At 34.7% G+C, this 20,951-nt stretch overlaps 2 protein-coding genes and 1 pseudogene across 4 annotated transcripts; all 3 read right to left on the bottom strand.

The window, feature by feature from the left end:
- Window positions 1-1,659: 1,659 nt before the first annotated feature.
- On the bottom strand, window positions 1,660-3,423 carry LOC145595522 (uncharacterized protein At5g39865-like). The gene has a single exon (XM_081651941.1). The coding sequence runs from the start codon at window positions 3,055-3,057 to the stop codon at window positions 2,167-2,169; it is 891 nt and encodes a 296-aa protein (XP_081508067.1). The 5' UTR covers window positions 3,058-3,423; the 3' UTR covers window positions 1,660-2,166.
- Window positions 3,424-4,913: 1,490 nt separating this feature from the next.
- Window positions 4,914-9,115, bottom strand: LOC145595523 (protein SENSITIVITY TO RED LIGHT REDUCED 1 pseudogene; annotated as a pseudogene). The gene is made up of 4 exons (XR_014102970.1): window positions 8,977-9,115; window positions 8,637-8,877; window positions 6,141-6,315; window positions 4,914-6,042 (listed from the first exon to the last, which is right to left on the bottom strand). The product of XR_014102970.1 is annotated as a protein SENSITIVITY TO RED LIGHT REDUCED 1 pseudogene (transcript).
- Window positions 9,116-11,526: 2,411 nt separating this feature from the next.
- Window positions 11,527-19,509, bottom strand: LOC145593658 (uncharacterized). 2 transcript variants are annotated; one of them, XM_081649955.1, is made up of 8 exons: window positions 19,362-19,509; window positions 18,455-18,957; window positions 18,286-18,361; window positions 17,841-18,194; window positions 14,714-14,805; window positions 13,745-13,776; window positions 13,574-13,641; window positions 11,527-11,936 (listed from the first exon to the last, which is right to left on the bottom strand). In XM_081649955.1, exons 1-8 carry the CDS (start codon window positions 19,383-19,385, stop codon window positions 11,769-11,771), a joined length of 1,317 nt encoding a protein of 438 aa, XP_081506081.1. In that variant the 5' UTR covers window positions 19,386-19,509; the 3' UTR covers window positions 11,527-11,768. The 2 variants fall into 2 exon arrangements, with proteins under 2 accessions (XP_081506081.1, XP_081506080.1); XM_081649954.1 differs by having other exon boundaries at window positions 11,527-11,939.
- Between the last annotated feature and the right edge of the window lie 1,442 nt (window positions 19,510-20,951).

A 20,951-nucleotide genomic window follows, 5' to 3' on the forward strand; every position in this document is an offset into this window, starting at 1 on the left:
TATATTTGAAAAAAAAAAAGAGTGTATTCATCATAGAAAAGACTGCAAAATTTAAAACTACAACTTAAAAATTCTTCACTTTTTTTTCTGGTTATTTTCCACTCCTTCATAAGAATTTGATTGAAAGTGTTTGAGTAAGCTTCAATTATGTTTGAAATATTTTATATTATTTTTCTAAAACCCAGTATAAAATTACTTGTATGAAGGAGTAAAGAAGTAAAGGGAGGCCAGGAGGGCACATAGATTAGCAGAGATTCTTAGAAAGGGAATGAAGTTATCCCTAGGCAAAAGCAGATGATCCCTAGATCACACCAATTTACACAATCATTGATAACAACAACGTTAATTTGTGTTGCTCACATCAGTGCAACATTGAAGCCTGTGTTGATTCCTTGTTGTTTGGCAGATTGATTACACAATCTTGTACAGTTGTACCCTTTCGGGAGCAATTGCAAAACTCCATTTTCATCGAGATTTGAATAGCATTTTCCCGCTTTGTTTCTTCTTCATCATATGATTTTCTCAAAGATGGTTTTGGAGTACTCCCCTCCTCCATCTGTTTCATAATAATTGACATAATCTGACTGAATATCTTATCTAAGCAGAAACTGTACGGGGTAGTAGATACAAAATAAAAAAAACAGTACCGAAAACCTTCGATATAATCGTGCTGCAGCAACAATAACAACAATGCAACGTAGATGCCAGCAAGAGCACGGTCAAGGGAACTCAATACGCACTGATATTACCGTTCAGCAGAATGAAAATTATGGCAACCTTATCTCATTACATTCAACACAGCATAATCACCGCAAAAAAGTCATTGACATCATCTGTTCGGAAAAAACAGAGTGGGGCTTTTATTTAATTAGGGAAGAGGGGGAAACAACAGATAGACCAAATTGTTTAGACTATTAAAAGATTTCATTCAACTTAACAATCCATGTTCTGATGTTCGTGCACTTTACACTTCAACATTGACATGGACACTTCAAAAGAGAATTGGTCAGAACGTGCTGAAAATGGCCAACTATGCAGCAAAGAAAGATAAACAAGTTAAGTACTTTTCATTCAATTCTAAAGATGATTGATGCATTGATCACAATGTCGTCAATGTATAATTGTATATACACTCACAAAATACAAGGCCGTAGATTGTAAGTGCAAGGTCCCGGATGCAACATAACAACTAAAACAGAGCCTAATGGGTGGAGGCCGCTATACAGAGCATAACAACACACTTCAGCTACATACACTCATACAGCATACTAACAAGATGCTAAACACAAAGATCATTATAACATTGAGTGGAGGCCACTTGAAGGTGTGCTCACGATAAAATTTTCTTTCGTCCCTCAATTACCACAGACCTTGCTAGGTTGGATACTAAAAGATGAGTCCATGTAACATCATAGTTACATGAGAACAGTAGTACATTCCTGATAACAACTACTCCATAGCAAGATCTGTGTAAAAGGTCACTAAAACTCCACACTAGCCCAAATTGATTCAACAAAAACCGAGGGATCATATAAGCGATACAATAAGCAGCAAGTCACTGCTAGCAAAAGTTTAAACGGACTAAATCATTCATTCAACAGAAACGTTACATAAAATCAAGTCAAAGGACATAAAACTCTGAAATTTGAGTCACAAAAATGAGTCAAAAGCTCAAAGGAATTCTCATTCATTCCAATGGGCAAAAACCATAGTATAGCCCTTCTCATTACAACAACTTCAGTTTGCGCAATTGCGAAAAGGAGAAGAAAAAAAGTCATTAATATATACAACATAGTAAATTTACACTGCAAGTCAAGGAAAATGCCCATCATCTCCCAAGCTACAATGGAGCACACCAGCACTAATATGCTAATCTCCTCTATTCAATATGTTTGAATATTTTTTTTTTATTTTTCATTTTTCGGCAAGGAGTCACACTAGCTCAGTACATACTATAAAGTATCATTGTATCAATGACATACATAATTATTGTTCATCACGAGTCTATGAACAATGTACAACCAAATCTCCGCGATAAGGCTGAAACCGTAAAAAGGGGGTTATATTCAAGCCAGACCATAAGCTAAAAACACACACACTAGCTACTCAATTATCATTTTCACACCAATATACCTGGATCACATAAGTAGTGATCATGGGAGTAATTCACAGACAACACTCCGGGCATCGAATCAGCCCGTTTTCATTGCACTCCAAGCATCTCTTCATCACCTCCTCATCCTCGTCGAATATCTTCCTACTACCACTACAGTTGGAGCAGGGCAAGAACCTCACATCACCACAACTATCACACACGAACCGCCTATCCCTCGTTGGCAATGACTGGAGAATCTTTCGTAGCTCACCAGTTTCGTTCCACTGCCTGATCAACTCAACCCCACCTACATACCTCCCCTTAATAAAAACCTGTGGCAATGTCACATTCTTCTCACCAAGCAACCCCTGTATCTCCTTCCTATAAGCTGCGTCCATCGAAACGTCCCTTTCATCGACGAACACTTTATAAGCCCGGAAAATCATCCGGACAGCATCGCAATCCTCCCGGGTTCTCCGAATTCCCCTCAAACTAGTGAAATATACCACAACTCTATCCTCAGTACCCGGAAATCGAATTGTAGAAACATCTAGAATCGACCAACAATCCTTAAAATCAGAACTGAATGATTTAGCAGGTCTCAATTTTGCTAGATGATGATTATAAGGCGATTCTTCAACTTTTTGGGAATTACATTTAACAATACTATTATGATTATTATTATTATTTGATGATTTTTGGGATTCAAACAAATTTCGAAGCTGTCTAACCTTCCCTTTAATTGAAGTACCAGCTGAATCAAAGGTATTGCTGTACCATTTCTTCATATTCGCCGCGTTTCGATCAACGACCGTCGAAGCGGCAGACGAAACGTATCCTTTCTTCGAGAAGGTGTTTGCGACGGAAGAATGCGTCGTCATTGACCGACTAAACACAGAATTCTTCGACGAAATCGATGGCTTGCTAGTCGACAACTCGCGATTCTCTTCAAAACTCGCCATAATTTTTTTGGTTTTTTAGGGTATTTATTCAATTCCTCTTGAAATCAATAAATTCGGAACTAATTACACAATCAGAAAGGCAAATGATTGCGAAATTAGGGTTTGGGATATGGAAATGAGAATTTAGGGTTTCAAAAGGGGGGAAATTGAAGAAAAAATCAAGAAAATGATAGAAATTAAAATTGAAAAAATTAGGGATAAAATTAAGATTGATAATCGAAGATAAAGTTGATAATTGAGATTTTTTGAATTTTATTTAGAGATTTTTCTGAAAGAATTTGAGAGTAGGATTTTTTTTGTTGATTTATGAGAGAACAAAAAAAAGGAAAGAAAATAGTGGAGAGAGCTGCCTTTGAAGGAAAGAAAAAGGAAGAAGAAGAAGAAGAGAGAATACAATTTACAATTGAGACAAATTAGAGGAGAGAGAAAAGGGTAAATCAGTAATTTCATATTTTGTTTTTTTTTTTTATTTTTTATTTTTTTGAGATTGTGTTTTTCAAATATAGTTAACTGTTTGAGTTGTAGAAATGGGAGAGAGAGAGAGCGTAAGTGTCAAATGTCAAGGCCGACGCGTTTTAGATAACGGATACTCGGTATTATTTTGTTTTTTTTTTTTTTGGAAGGCTCGTTTTTATTTGTTTTTCTTAAAATAAAAATGGAAATTATTGGTTAGTGAAAGACTTTTCTAAGGAATTATTTTAATTTAAACTTCACGAATATGTGTTTTTGTAATGATTATATAGTGTTTTTTAAAAATCTTTGTTATGATTGTGTTATTTTGATTTTGATGATGATTAAAGTATGAGATAAGTTATGCATAACTCGATTTTTATGTTTAATTCAACATATTTTTTAAATTTGATTAGATTTTGGTAAATATGGTTGTGACTTGTAAGTTGAATTTACTGTATGCGGTATTGATCAATGTTCATACAGTATCAAACAAAAGTGTATCAGACTATAAGTAATTTATTATATAGAACATTAAAAGAGGACATTAATGAGATTTTATAACACCTTAAGAAAAGAAGAAAATTTCAAAAGTGCTACTTATATACCTCATCTAATCAATTGTTTATTATGTCATGATTCTATGTCCCCTCAAAATTCAAAGATCAATTAATGGTTTTATGATAAAAACAACCAAACAAGTTAAATCTTTTTAAAAAGTGAAACTCATTTTTTAATTAATTGTTGTCCTACTTTCACCCGAAGACAAAGCAACCGTCCATTACAGATTACATACACTTTGTGCCACACAAAAATGCAGGTAACACCAAAGTCTAGTGCACAACTTGAAGCCCTTGTGATCGTGGTCCAGAAGTCCTTCACTAAATTACTCGTTCCATTCTTCCATTTGCCTTGTGAATTTCAAATTCATTTTTTAAAATTTTTTTAGAAAATACTCGTAAGTATTAATTTTGATCTTTGTAGATTCTCATTGGCACAAGCAAACGACAATATTGTTAAGCTGCGCGAGCCGAGAGGTACTCAAGCATGGCTCAAAAGCTTACCAGATATATTTGAACACCTATGCAGTGTTGGCACACACACTACTATACTAGTAAGTAGTAACCAAAAGCATTGCACAAAATCTTTCGGTACAGGTTCTCGACTTCTCATGTCTTGGCTGTTTTTACTACTGCTGCGTTTCCTTCATTAAAAAAAAATAATAATAATAAAAAATAAATAAAACACGCTACTACCAAATCTAAGATTTTACTGTTATTTTTTGACAGAGTAATACTGAAATAGAGAGGGTAACAACATTATCATTCTGTGCACATTGTTAAAAGAAAATTAAGAGAAAGAATCAAACTCATGTAGGCGTACAATAGGAGGAAAATGTTCGGGCAGTTCTTGATCAATCACCTGGGTGAAGCCATTTATCAAATGATGAAAAACAATCACAGGATTCACAGCAAAATCGCAGCTGATGTGTGAAACAGTTCTGATACATGTTATAAATGATGCAACAATTGTGTTGTGCACCTGCTGCAAACTTGTGCTGTTTAATAATGCAATAAGTTGACAGCTAACACACACACACACACACACTTACAGGTTCAGTTATTAACTAGATAATGGGCACCTCATGCTCATCATTAGGGTTGAAAAAAAGCCAACTGGATTCATAAAAGGCTCTATTATGATCATCTGGCCCTGTTTTGACTCTGAACTCCTTCGCAAAGCTCCGAGAAGCCAGGATATGCTTCGTGTATGGAAAAGCTATGTAGTCCTTGACTACAGAATTGTGATGTTCGTAAGACTCAAAACTGTTTCCAAATAGCGCCATGTTTCTCAACATATCTACATTCCAATTTACCTCTAGCAAATTGTGATACAATAAAGCCTCACAATGAGGCATGAAGAATAATGTGGGTTTTAAAGCCAGTCTTCTACCTTCCTCATTCACTGATATGACAGAACAGCCAAAAGATTCCAGAACACGGGTTTCAGTCCCAGATAGAACTGGATCAAATACCTCAATATTACCTATCCATTCAAACTTTCTCTTCATCAAGATCACTAAACAAAGCTGCAACCGTGGGGCTTCAAAAGACTCAATGCTGCCTATACCATACACCACCATGTTCATATTTGGTTCAGACCCTAAAACCCTGGAAAAACAATTGAAGACTTCAGGGTCTTCAATCTGACTCAAAAAAAGGTCAAAAAACTTGGAGCTCTCAAGTTTCTTCAAGCAAGTCTCAATTTTCTGCATTAATTTTGATTCCCTCTCTTGATTGATTTCAAGGTCAGGTGGGGCGAATGACTGTTCTTTTGCCTCTTGCTCTGTGCGAGACACTTTAGACTGACATTTTCTACGTTTCCGAGGTAGGACAACAGTCCAATCAGGATCAACGTATTCAGAATTCTCATCATAGGTTGTAGTATCAGCAGCAGCAGCCATTGCTATGTGTAAAACTTAAGTTTGTATCAGATTAAGCTGTTTACAATTGTAGAAGATAGTGTGGACAAATCCTACAAGCCAAAAAGTAGGAATTAAGATTGGTGATGGACCACTAGACAAGCAATTCAGGTTACAATATTCAAAATCTCAATGATTAAATTGTAGCTACCTTGTAAGAATGGGGACATTGGTCACCATTTAAATCAGTTAAGCTGGTTTTTTTGCAGAAACCTAAGTATGTGGCTTAAGCTTTAGGCGCCATGGCAAACAGCAACCAGCTATCAAGCCCTAGTAGGAAATGTACTTTGTTCAAATCATGGTGTTCGCAAACTTGGATACCAAGCCTGCATAGAAGGGGGAAAAAACAAAAGGGATCAACCAGCAGATACTCATATGAAAACGCAGGATTTAAAAAAAAAAAAAAAAAGCACCACAGTAGCACATAAACAAAATTGACTACAGTAGTTATCTGTTCCAGCAATCCAGACACTGTAGCTTCCAAAGAATATAGAAACACGCATGCACGCACACACATGATTATAGGGAAGCACCAAATGCATCAGATCTGGCAGAAAAATGCAAGGTCTCCTGTTTATTCAAAAGTGCAAACAAGGAAATGAAATTCACTAATTCCGCTACTTCAATCCAATTACAGCATCCATTGCACAGAAAGGGATAATTTTTCCCACATCAACTGATAACAGTGTGTTATTGTACATACATGTATGTGTGCATACACTTATACACGTGTCCGCATTTTACGTGCATACACTTATACACGTGTCCGCATTTTACTAAAACCACATTTTAATTTTTTTTTTTTTTTTTTAAAATCTAGTATTTCAGTTTATATCAAAGGTATTTATCAAAGGTATTGAACATTGCTACATAAATTTAAGAAATACAACTACAATAATCAGCTCATATATGATAATCAATAAAGAAGAAAGAGATGGCCATCAATGTATTTGATATTTTCCTCAGTGATCAAACAAAGAGAAGAACACAGGTTTACAAAGTACAAAATCTTCACCTGACAATTTCTAAATGTATAGCAAATTAAATAAGAGTTTTTATTAGCCGTTAGCTATTGAAATACAACTTCCACATCATAAAAAAATTTATAGCACTGTATAAATTCAATCCAAAAAATTTATAAGTTTCCTTTAAAAGAGTGATATGGACAAAGAAGCCAGAGTTATCACCTGAACATTCAGCTAAAATACCAAGATTAAGTTATTCGAACAGAAATGTCAATAACTATCTACAATGAGCACTCTATTAGGCGCAGAAAAGAATACCAAACTACCAACATAAATCACTAACCAAACAAAATACAGGTATGGGAAGCCAAAGAATTAGACCAAACAGGCAAACCCCACCCAGGAAAAAGTCAGCACTTAACCAACTTGCTGCCCACCAATGGCCAAATCATACAATAGCTATCATATGGGGCACATGGTTGATAAACTCACAGTTGAAAGTATAACTTCTAACAAACTCCATGACATGTAAAGGACGTACAATTTACTCACCCCCTTTGCCTAAGACCCTATAACAGCCTTCAGATTAAGCACCAACACATTACCCAATGCAGAGCCACCCATGCTCCACACCACCCCCCCCCCCCCCCCTCTCTCCAAAACAAGCACCCTTATATTCTGTTTGGATATCTTTAATATTGAGACATTTCTCTCATATCTAAACTACACCGCAGGATTGAATTGGTAGCAAAAATTCGATCAAATTAAGGAAAGCTAAAGACAATGACAATGACCAAGCTGTTAAAGGCTGTGGCAAGTTAGTGGATCTTTAGATTTGCAAGGTTCAGTCCGTAAAAATTGATCAAATCTGGTAATCTTTCTTCACACAGGAGGTAAGAGAAATGGCTTCTACAATCGTGTAGAACTTTAGACGATGCTTCAAAAGTTCAAACATGCAGGCCAGGTACTATACGAGCCATCATATATGATGTTATCCACCTATTGCTACTAAATCAATTTCCATGGCCTTCAATTAAGCTAATTCCATTATCGCTAAACCACGAACAGTATGTATAACCTTTAAATCCGCACAAAATCATTCAGGATACTAAATGTATAGCATCAAATGTAGTTGTCATACTAATAATAAATCTTCCCTACTGAATGCTCTCAATATCACATTGTTTATATATTCCGTAAAATGTATGAATCGCAAGCATATATCTCAGCTCAAGCTCATAGATGTGGTCCCTGAGCCGAGGCAGGAGGGGCAGCCGCCATGACCTAGGGAGAAAAGGTCCATTGCCATACTTTTGTCCTAACACTCATAAGTGTTACAACACATTAGCAAGAAAACTTGACTCAATCATCAAATTCGCAAGAAAACTTGACTCAATTATCAAATTAGCAAGAAAACTTGACTTAATTAGGCTCGAAAATTCACATTAAATTCATCTCGCTTACAAAAATAAAAAGTAAATTGCACATTGAAAATTCCTAGCAACAAGATTACTCGTTATAATCTTTCAAACTTCAATACCTATAACAAAGATAAGTTCAAGAATCCATCTTGGAAGAACCCTAAATTAGCATGCTGACAATTAAATTAACGACAGTATGAAACTAAACCCTAGATTGTAAAATTAAAACGATGATTAAAGAAATGAAGATAAAAATCTTACCTCAGAAGCTACTTCAATGGAGGATAGATAGCTCAGAAGCAGCTTCAATGGAGACGCTTCAGTGGAGAAGGAAGAGAGATATGAAGAAGTACAAGATGAAGATTAAAAACACAGGACTTTTCAGTCGTCAAAAATCGAACGTCGAACGTGAAGCGTCTCCACTGAAAACGTCGAAGATGAAAAGTCCTATGAACGAAGGTCTGCTGGAGGGAGAAGGTGAGCTTGTGGCGGCCGGCGGGATCTGAGGTGGAGGATTGTCGGTTAGCCATGAGGTGGTGGGCCGGAAAACGAAATTCAAAAAAAAAAAAAAAAAAAAAAAAAAAGTCGAAAGAAGGAGTACCTGGTGGCCGACGGTCGACGAGTTGTGGGGAGGAGGAGTGTCGTCGGTGGAGCTGCGGCGGAGGGGGAGCAGCGGCAGAGGGCAGCTGATTCTCTCTCCTTCCCCTTCTCTCTCTCTCTCCTTCTCCTTTTGTTCGAAAATGCCCAAATGATTCTGAGGTTTTTTTTTTTCTTTAAGTCCAAACGATTTCCGACGGCTATTCCTATGGATAAAAGCCATCGGAAATTATATTTCCAATGGACATAATCCATCGGAAATTATTATTTCCGACGGCTATTCCTATGGATAAAAGCCGTCGGAAATTTCCTATGGCTAATTATCCATCGGAAATATTTTTCGAATTTTAAATTTTAAAAAACACATTTCCTATGGAAAAAAGCCATCGCAAAAAATTAGTTCCTACGGCTTATTAAACCATCGTAAGTTTCCGATGGCTAAATCCATCGGAAACTTTTTTTTCCATCGGAAAAATACGATGGGTTTCTAAACCATCGGAATTTCAAAATTTTCCGACAGTTTTTATAGGACATCGGAATTGTTCCATCGGAAATAAGCCATTTCTTGTAGTGTACGAGTGTTTGGTAAAGTGGCACTTGAGTAAATGTAACCTTAAAAAGTACGAGTATAAGAAAATTAACCAAGAGCTACCTCTATTTAAAAAAATTTAGTTTATGTCGTATCATAAAGAGTCACCTTATTTCAAAATATTATTGTATTATGTACAGTAATACTTACGAAGTATTCCATAAATAAGATTTGAGTTGGAAATCTGAACACTTACCCAACTTACGTAAATATGATGTGTTGTGTTGATCTATTGAATTAAATGGGCAGTAAACCCTAGACACTCACTAGCCCCTTTTCTCATGTATGAATTATGACGTGTTATCGTGCTGCGTCAACCGCCCCGACCCATACCCGACCCGAAGTGGAGTTGACCCGAACTTGACCCGATACCCGAATTGACCCGACCCGAATCAACACGACCCAAAGTTGACCCGACTTGGCGCGAAGTGACCCGAAACCCAATGTGACCCGACCCGATTTTGACCAAAATTGATTGACCCAAACGGACCCGAAACCCAAAGCGACCCGAACTATAATTTAGTACTCGTAATTCATAAAGAGTTCCATTTGATTAGGAAGACTAGTTATTATAATTGTTATTATTACTATTACTCTTAGCTTCTTCTTTTAAGTGTTATATTGAATTTTTTTTCCACTATTCACTTTATCTAATTTGAATTTTGACCAATTCAATGATAGTGATCATACATATGAAACAATACAGTCTTTTGTATATAGTACTGTTGGAATTGTCTAATGAATATATTATTAATATTCAATTGTTTTACTTTATACTTATTGATAATTATAATATATTATTGGTCTAATTTCTACATCGATATAGACGAAGATTGACCTGACCCAATTGACCCAATCCGAACTTGACCCGATAATTTAACCAGAAGACTGACCCGACCCGAAATGACCCGCCCCAAACTCAACCCGACCCGAAGTGTTGACCCGATACCTGACCCGACACGAATTACCATTGACCCGAAACCCGAATTGACCCGACCTGAATATTGATTGACCCGAAACTGACCCGACCCAAACTGACCCGACCCGAATGACCCGTTTGCCAGGTCTAGTGCATATTACCATTGCTAGCTGCCCTTCGCCACTAGAGAAGGTGCAGCCCGTGCGGGTGCTCAGCAAGCTGTGGCAAGTAGATGATAACTTGCCTAGGCAACTCTTCATGAATTGCATTTGTTAGCCTTGTATTTTTTCCCAACCGTGTATTTTTTCGAGTTTATAAAATTTTGGTGGTTCTTTTTTTTTTTTTTTTTTTTTATTTTTTATCTAAAACAAATTTAACTTTGACACTCCTATTAATCTTTATACATAAGTATTTTATTTTAAAAACAATTACAATCAATCAATGTTAAAGACGCTCTTAGGTTGTATTGTTGTAAGTTGTCTGTTGCTCTTATTTAAAAAGTTGCTCTTATTTAAAAAGTTCTATTTGTCAAAAAAAAAAAAAAGTACATGCTCAACCTAATCTCCAAATATCTCTATCTTAGAGGTAGTCTATCTGCGTGACCCATAAATCTTTTTAAACTAAAAAAAGAACCTGATAAGCCATAAATCTTTCCATTGTTGCCAGGGAAGTGAACAAGTACATGCTTTCCACCAAAAATGCTTCAATTAAGGTGGCTTTCTAACATTCCACCCTAATCTCCAAATATCTCTAGCTGCGTGACCCAACTGAGTTTCTGGTAGTCTCACATGGCCTAAACAGCCCAACTAGTAGCCAAGTACATTCCGATTTTCGTAAGCCACCAGTTCAAATCTTCAATACATTGCACGCTATATTACACTTTTTTTAAATCTTGCAATTACGGTGAATCACTTTGAACATCAATACAAAGTATACAAACACTTGCTAAAAGTTATCTAGCCTAAACCAATTATTAAAAATGTACTTAGGTAATTAACTAATAATTACAACAAATAATTCACACATTGAACTATCACGCACAACGCTCACGATAAGACTACTAGTAAACATATACACAAACATTACATCATGTGTCTAAAAACCAAAATCTTTCAAAGGAATCCAAAATTATAACAAAATATAGGAAGGGTTTTTGTTTTTTTGTTTTTTTTTGACAAAAGGGAAGGGTTTTTGTTAATTTCATTTATTGAGAGAACCGGAGCTAGATAAATGAGATAAGGGATCCAAGAAAATCCATGGTCTTGTAAGCTTCTTCGCAAATTCGTACCTACTTGATACTCCTCTTGGCAAACCACATTAGAGGAGCACATACTTTAGCTAACGCTAAAACATTATGCGATGATGGCTTCACTTGTGGGGATTTCCATAGATGATTTTCCATAGGATTAAGGATGCGAATTGTACGATATTGAGAATTGGAAGTACCTGTCACAAGCTTCTGAACCAAAAAATTAATTAATGCAACATCAACATATAGTACATACAAACCTATAATGTAAATCTAACGGTTATTTCACCATATACCCCTAAGTTTTTTGTTTATTTACCATATATTCTTAATAAAATTTCAAATTCACCATATATCTTTGAGTTGTTACAAAAATTCACCAGATACCCCTAATAACAACAAGAAGATGAGTGAAGAAGGAAATTTCCGGTGGTTTTGAGGGTGGAAAAAAATAATATGGGTGGTTTCGGGGTAGGGGAATATATTTAGAGTGGTTCCTAATGATTGACGAAGTTAACAATCATTAGTCATCAAAGATATATGGTGTATTTACTATTTTTGTGAAAACTCGGGTATATGGTGAAAAAACCGTATTGTTTGCATTAAACTTTTACGTACTAAATTTGAAAAACTAGGAAAGCTATTCGAATGCACCTAAAAGATGGGTAATAATATAGAGTGAACCGTAAGATGCCATTTAGATAAACACGAGTAAAACCAACAAGATCAAGTGTATAACTTACTTTACAAGAAATTCAAAAACCGACAATAAACCAGAAATAGAAAAAAATGTTAAGTGGGTCAAGTCACTCAAGTGATATTACTTTTTTGGAATCACTATCGAATATTACAATATATTTTAAGAAAATGACCAAAATTTCACAGTTTGGGTGAGGTCAAATGAAATCCCTATTCATAAACTAGCTTTGACGGTCATTTTTCAATGTATAAAAAATAAATTTCATCATAAAATATATTGTTAAATACGTAAGTATTAACATAAAGTTTTATAATATCAACTTTTTAATATTTTTTTAAAATAATATTTGGTCATATATATTTAAGGTCAAACTAATGTATTGGAATGTGTGCCGAATTTAACCGTGTCAATAATTTAGGAACAGAGAAAGTATATATACATTTCTTTTGTTTTTTAATACTAGCAAAACACACTTATGATATTTTAAAAAACAGTGAGTCTACATGATTTAATACTTTGAGAAAAATTATATAGTTGTTGGGATTTTTATTCTATTTTTTCAGAATTTTACAACTAATAGTAAATAACAACTTTACCAAACACTCATAATTAATTATTTCCACAACTAACAGCTACACATAAAGCTAAAAGCTACTACCACATCTAATAACTACCTCTATACCTATATTTTGCCACACCCTTAAAATGGAGGGTGAATATTGTTAGAAATATATTTTAATGCGTCATTAGACTAAATTAAGAGTAATAGTACAACTTATTAAAAAAAAAAAAAATTCAATTATAGTGTGTTGCAAATATTAATACATGGAGGAAACGTTGCAACTTTTGAACGGTGATTAGTGATGGTGGTGAATTGAGTGGTTTGAATGGTGGTGTGATAATGGAGGGGGTGGTGATAGGAAGCATTAACCAAACTTCGATTTTTTAAATCACATGCCTTCCCTCAATTTATACTATACGAAGTATTACATTGCATTGTAATTTGTGCACACAAAAAGTGTCGCAACTAAGAAAAACAGAGAATATATAGTAATAAAACAAGAAATTACTATTATTAAAAACGAGAAGAATAATAATAAAAAGCATTTTAGCTATTTTAGTAAAAAAAAGTTGGAATCTTTACCCCAAGAGAAGAACATAAGATTGGACCAGATCGTTGTGGCTCCACATAACATTTTCGCTCCGGAAGCACTGTATGACATCAAAAGCCCTTTTACCACTTAACATCATGTCATCTACTCCATATACGGAATTCAATTAAAATCTTAGTTCAATTGTCATCAAAATTACATACCTTTAGCCTTTGAGGTAAGCTTGGGCAGCAAACTTCACCAATCGAATCAGGATATCATGTTCACAAACAGATTAAGTGATATATTAAAATGTAAATTACAAGGAGATGCTTCAATTAGAATTTTTATAATATAATAAAATTTAATAAAAACTACGTACAAGGAGATGCTTCAATATATAAATATAATTATATATATAATGAGAGCCAAGGCTAAAAGAGAACTATGAACTAATCTAGGCCCTTAGACCATGTTAATCGGACGATCAAAAGATTCCCGTGTCATGAATGACATTTTCGTAATATTTCAACTTTACAAAATAATTTTCAGCTTTTTTTCTAAAAAGTAAATGAAAAATTAGTAAAACTAAATAAAATCAGTCATAAAGTAAATAAAATTGCCTTTGAAAAAATGGAAAAATCTTTGAAAAGCTGCAAAATTTCGAAAATGCCATTAATGAGGGCGGGTGAAACGTGAGCCATTAGATAGAGCGCGATCAACGACTGATATTGGGTCTTAGTTTTCATTATTCACCTTCTCACATGATTTCAAATATATATATATATATAAGCAATCTCAAATTACCCATTCATACAAAAGCTCTCAAGAATTAACTGCACTGCAATTATTCGACAATGTTCTTTTCATTTTACATCTCTAATGAAATTGCTTGTCAACTCAAGGATTTCATCATACCATAACCTACTCAAATTATTGGGCATAATTTCAGAAGTACTTCTCAATTCCTATGCTAGCATTTTAGTTAACAGGGGAGGATGCAAATTGTATGACTACACACACTTTGTCATGTATCTTTCAATGACAAGATATTCATGTGACCATTTTTGCCAAAATTAAAGGGTTACAATAGCACAAACAAACTACTCAGTCAACCAAATAGGAGTAAAAAACAGACTGCTCAACCAAATGTTAGTGCACATGTAATATATATAGCATCAAACTCTCTTTACCACTGTATGTTGACACCATCGGGCTTCAAGCCAAGTCCCACACAATTAAGCTCAGATGGAATGTAGAATGGCAGCTCATACATCGGTACACTCTTGAAAAGAGATGGAAAATAAATGTCAATAATAAAACAATGCAAAGGGAAAATGGGAGAAAAACAAAACAGAAACAAAGGTAAGAGACGTTGAAGTTCCTATCTCATTACTCCAAACATATTAGAGGAGCTTTTATCACAAAGTTTAGGTTTCTGAAAGCACTAACACTAGTCTCTAGTACTCACAACCACTTCCAAGTGACTTAGATTATATTGTAGATAACTCCAATTGTCATTCAATTCCTTCTTCATCTTTAAGAGTTCCTCTTTTATTTTTAGAAATGGGTTGCTGCAATGGCTTCCACATTACAGGTAGACATTTGATACTTATCAACGTTAAAGGTATTATCCATGTCATTATCCATGTGGCACCTAGTCATAAATCTCATTATGACATAAGAGTGACATGTCGTCAACATCTTTTCCTTTTGAGAATTAAGAATATTGTAGATTTTTCATATAAAATCTTCGATTAAAAGCAAAATAATAAAATGAGGGTGTATCATTTAAGAAGATTTGGTCATGTAAGATGAAGACCAAGTACCGCATCAATAAGGAGGCTTGAAGAGTGGCAAAGAGAGAAGGTGAGAGATAGAAGACGAAAGCAAGCTTGGATGAGGGTGGTTGAAAGCGATAAATGTCAAAGAAGATTGGAGAAAGGATTTATGTATATGAATCATGCAATAATGTCTATATGACCCTAATATATACTCCCTCCGTTTTTAAATACTTGCTCCACTTTTCATTTCCGACCGTTTTTAAATACTTGCTCCATTTCCTTATTTGGAAAGCTTTTACAATATTTAATTCATTTCACTCAACTAGTAGACCCAACATAAATCATATTTTATTAATTTCATATTCTCTCTCCTCTAATTTTCTCAACTACTTTTGTTTTTTACAATTTTTATTTTTCCACCTATCTCACTACCTCCATAATTTACTACTTTATCCAATTTCTCTTAAAACTCTGCGCATGGAGAAATGGAACAAGTATTGGTGTTGTTGTAACATCTTTGATAAAATACTAAATTTGCTATGTTACTCGGACTTGGCTAAAAGGCCGCCAAACCTATGCTGACACAAATCACACAACAAGACGCGGATTTGGACACCCACAAAATTCATGTGTGGATTCGATAAGAACCCTAAACCTACAAAATTCTACGCCATAGTTATGAAAAAGAAAGGGATGCTTTACCATTTCTTGTTTTTCTCTCACTTACTACACTCTCTTTTTATTCACGTGACTTTTAAAAACAAATAAATTTCCTATGATGCCTAGTAGGCTAATAGTGTGGTTGACAGCTTGTATTTTTTTCTCCTTTTTTTTTTTTAATGAGTTGTTGACCACAATTTCCTTTTCGATTTTCATTTTTCTTTTCCTTTGGCCACATGATAATCTAATCGATTTTCTCACCTCTTTTAATTCTTTTTTTCACACAAATTTACAGTATTTTTTGGCTCTTTTTCTAGTCAAGTAGGCTTTTACATTGGTTTTTATAACTACTTGGCTTTAGCACCCACTTAACAATTTTAATAATAGCAAGGGTTTTGTGCTAAATATTTAGCTTGGATTTAAATGTAATTAAAAAAAACCCTATTTACCGCTATCGTATTCACTAAACATTTTATCATAGGCCAAAAAATTATACTTCCTCTGTTTTGTTTTTTTTTTTTTTTATACTTTTACAAAAAAAATGTGAGAGCTTTTTAATCATGTGCCACAACTAAAAAAATCGGAGGAAGTATGAAACCTCAAGCCACCGCTCTGAAAATTTTCCCGAATTACATATCTTAATCAAACTTTCTTCCCTAATCATATGTTCATCTCTTCTTATCTATACTAGTTCCTAACGTGCTAGTATGTCATACAATAAGGAGGCATATACTAATGGTGGCAACTTAGATGATTGTTAGTGGCATATTAATCATGGTGATTCCTCATATGACTATGATAGTATACTACATTACTACTTCCTCCTTTTTTTTTTTTAGGGAAAATGTTCGGGAACTACCCTCTTGATTGGTTATTTTGTCAACAACTACTCGCTTAAAAATTTTTATAAAAAAAACCTACAGCTTAAATTTAAAAAGTTTGAGTAGCACTACCTTTTTGTTTTCCGACAACAAAATCCACGGAGTCGGACCAACTTTTATTTTTCCTTTCAAAATTTAAGCCTAACTCGCCAAATTTTGTTGAATAATTACAAAATTAGGGTTCTTTGTTGAAATAGAAATTGGGGGTTTTGCAAAGTTGAGGAAAAATTGTGGTTTTTCATTGTAATTGGCCAATTTAGGGTTATGAATACATTGTTTTTGACTTCTAATTTGTGGGAAAATTGGGGGTTTTGCAAATTTGGGGTAAACTTTGTCATTCCGTCCTTAAGTATTAGAGGGAAGAATAAAAGAAAACCAAAAGGGGTAGTGTCACTCAAACTTTTTAAATAGTTGTTGATAAATTGACCTATTAGACTCACAAATTTTCCTTTTTTTTTTATTTTAGTTTTATTTTTATTTTTTGCAACAAATGACATTTTCAAGATTTACAATTATTTGCAACAAATGTTTGATTTCCTCATATGTTAAGATTAGGCCTATGAGAAACCTGCTATACCCCTACCTTTAAACATAAACATAGGTTAGTGGTAATAATCTAACTTACTAAAAAACCAAACTAAATCTGACCTACTAAGATCTAAGTAATTACTAACACCAACAACCACCACCAAATTATTCTACCAACAGCCACCACCCTCCCCAACCTGACCAGCAAACCCTTACGCTTACCATTACCTATGCTGCCACCCCCTTCTCCACTCCCATCACCCCACCAGCAAACCATCACCCTTGCTGCCATCAATCACCATTGCAACCACTAAAACCCACAGAAACTAGCACTGCCAAAAACCACTGAAAACCACCTCAAAACAATTTAACATCGAGTAGCATAATAGCAAATGGTTGAAGGAGGATTTAAACAAAAAAAACAACAGATATAAAGAAGATAAATACGAAATACTGAGAAGGTTTACCTCAGCCCTTGAAAGATAATAGCGCTCAAGGACACCTCTACTCATCGACATAGTTTTGACCACATACCATGCTATCGTCAAATTGTTCACCACCCTTTCCATTATGAACTTATCGCAATGATAACTACATATCTCATCCAGGTATGATGCATTTCTTAACCCCCGAGATATGTGTTGCCCAACTGGGGTAGTCTCTAGGCCCCCCTCAGCAGACGAGACCATGAGCTTATCCCAAGCAACCGACAATAATACAGCATATTTTTGGACAGCACCACGATTCATCAAAGTAATGCAAAGATCCTCGACTTGATGACTATGTGACGCCAGCAGTCTGATAGTATCAATGGGTTCTTTCTGCCAAGCATAGGACTAAGTCAAAGCAGGAACTTTATTTTCAAGAGTGGTAAGTTAAAGACTGGAAAGAACAATAAAAGTTGATGATCACCAATTCTGGCAAGCAGAAAAAGCAGAAAAGCTTGAGGATGGATTTTTCAGCAGTGCAACCTTCCATTTTAAGCTTACTGTGACATTGAAAACACAAACCCAAGAGTAAATCTCCTAAAAGTCAAATAAAGAAACCATGAAACAGGAAGGTTTGGGAACGAGGCACGTACATGAATGCACTGAGCGCAGTACTAAGTGGGGTTCCGAAACCATTAGCATCAAGCTTAAGCTCAGTATCAGCTCCATGATCTAAAAGAAGCTTAGTCATGCCATAAGATAAGTTATGAGCCGCCATGTGCAACGGGGCCATAAACGTTTCATAAACCGAATTTATATCCACATCGATTCCAGATTCAAGCAATGCAGTAGCACAAGCAACAGCAGAATGCTTGCAGATCAACTCTAAAACCTTATCTGAAGGATATTTCTGCACCAACTCACGGTTGGCTATCAGGAAAGAGGCAAACTGATCCTTGTCGTCGATACCAGCAAGCCTTTTGATTTCAGTCACTAAGTTGTAATATGGAACAAGGAAAGCAGCCTCTTCTACTTGAAGTAATTTAGGAATAAGATCAAATGTATCAGCCCATTCCAAAAATTGACTTGGGGAGAGGTCAGACCCAAGACTGTCCTTGATATCTTCAAATTGGCTTTCAGGACTCATATAATATTCCTGTTCACACAAGACCCCCAACATCACATCACCATCAAATTATACTACTTCATTACACTTCGGTCAAATCTTTCTTTGAAATAAATGAAAATTATTAATTACAAATTTTACTACTTGATTACACTTGTAATTTCATAGTTCAAATTGTTCAATCCTAAGATTAAAGGGTTGGGCAGTACATTAGCAACCAAATATGATTCAATTATCTCATAATTTTAGGGATATTTGATTGAATAATGAAATTAGGCTCATAATTTTGGTTATGATGTTTCATAATCATAGAATTTAGAAGCAATAGTTGAGATTTTCGAACCCTACACTAAGAATTAAATTAGATTAAATGAAAGATAAACCCTAGATTGTGAAATTGGTATGATGATACAAAAAAACAAACAACAACTTACCCCAGTCCCAATATTTTCTTCCATGGGGGATACAAGTATTAGAAGGCGCTGTGCGAATCAACCGAGAACGTCAACTGCGATCCAATGGATAACGTTGAGTGCGCTCCAATGGATTACTGAGAGAGAGGTAGGGTTTGTCAAAAAAAAAAAAAAACATTTATAAATGGATTAGATCAGTCGCATAAATAAATGGGGCGGGTCTTATAAAACCAGCTCAATTCTAACAAAAGTCCTTATTGTTTGATAAATTAATTTATGCATTTATGGCATACAAAATAAAAAGTTAATATCTTTGTAGAATAAATTATATTCCACCATAATTACACTTCTGTAAAAAGATTATTTAATTCCTTTTTAATCCGTACTTAATTGGGTAATAACATAAGAAAGGTAAATATATTATTGTTTGATTATTTGGTTGACAAAAAAAAACTTTTCTTTTAAATACTCCGTAACTTCTTTAAATAAAATTTTCTAAATTTAAAAAAAAAAAAAAAAAAAAAAAAACCTAAGGACACACCAGGAGATGACATGTGTCATTGCTGGTGTGTCTTTTAGTATATAATATTGAATATTGATGATCATTTAATTCCTTTTTAATCCGTACTTAATTGGGTAATAACATAAGAAAGGTAAATATATTATTGTTTGTTTATTTGGTTGACAAAAAAAACTTTTCTTTTAAATACTCCGTAACTTCTTTAAATAAAATTTTCTAAATTTAAAAAAAAAAAAAAAAAAAAAAAAAAAAAACCTAAGGACACACCAGGAGATGACATGTGTCATTGCTGGTGTGTCTTTTAGTATATAATATTGAAATATTGATGATTATTTAATTCCTTTTTAATCCGTACTTAATTGGGTAATAACATAAGAAAGTTAAATATATTATTGTTTGTTTATTTGGTTGACAAAAAAAAACTTTTCTTTTAAATACTCTGTAACTTCTTTAAATAAAATTTTCTAAATTTAAAAAAAAAAAAAAAAAAAACTAAAATACCAAGGACACACCAGGAGATGACATGTGTCATTGCTGGTGTGTCTTTTAGTATATAATATTGATTAAACCCTCATAGGCCCCCTTCTCTTGATGTTCCATCTTTTCCTTCTGGTCCTATTGTGCTTCATGTTCCTTCTGCCTCCCCAAATGTCCCTGTTGCTAACCAATATCTAATGCTTATGGCTCATGAATCTATTGATGAGGCTATTAGGGATGCAACCCCTGTCACTGTTGCTGGTAATGTCTTTTCTCCCCTTCGGATTGAGGACACCAACTCTCCTTCTCTCTTAGATAAGCTACTTGATGAGGATTCAACTGATCAAGGGAATTCCTCCCCTCCTGTGTTTGAATATGGCACCAACTCCCTTACTAATACTGGTCTTTCTTCTGATGATGAGCAACGTTTCTTTGATGCCATGGGTGTGGAACTTTCAGCTACCTCCTCTGATTCTGGCAAAAAAAGGAGGATTGAGGATGTTGTAGACTCAGCTTCCTCTAAACTCTCTAAGAAATGATCTGCCTCATCTGTTGCAATTCTCCTCAGGCTCCTTTTGCTGTTGTTACCCATTTTGTATGCCTTCAATGTTTTA

This window comes from Chenopodium album, chromosome 19 (genome assembly GCF_948465745.1).
Source record: "Chenopodium album chromosome 19, dcCheAlbu1.1, whole genome shotgun sequence".
NCBI lineage: Eukaryota > Viridiplantae > Streptophyta > Magnoliopsida > Caryophyllales > Amaranthaceae > Chenopodium > Chenopodium album.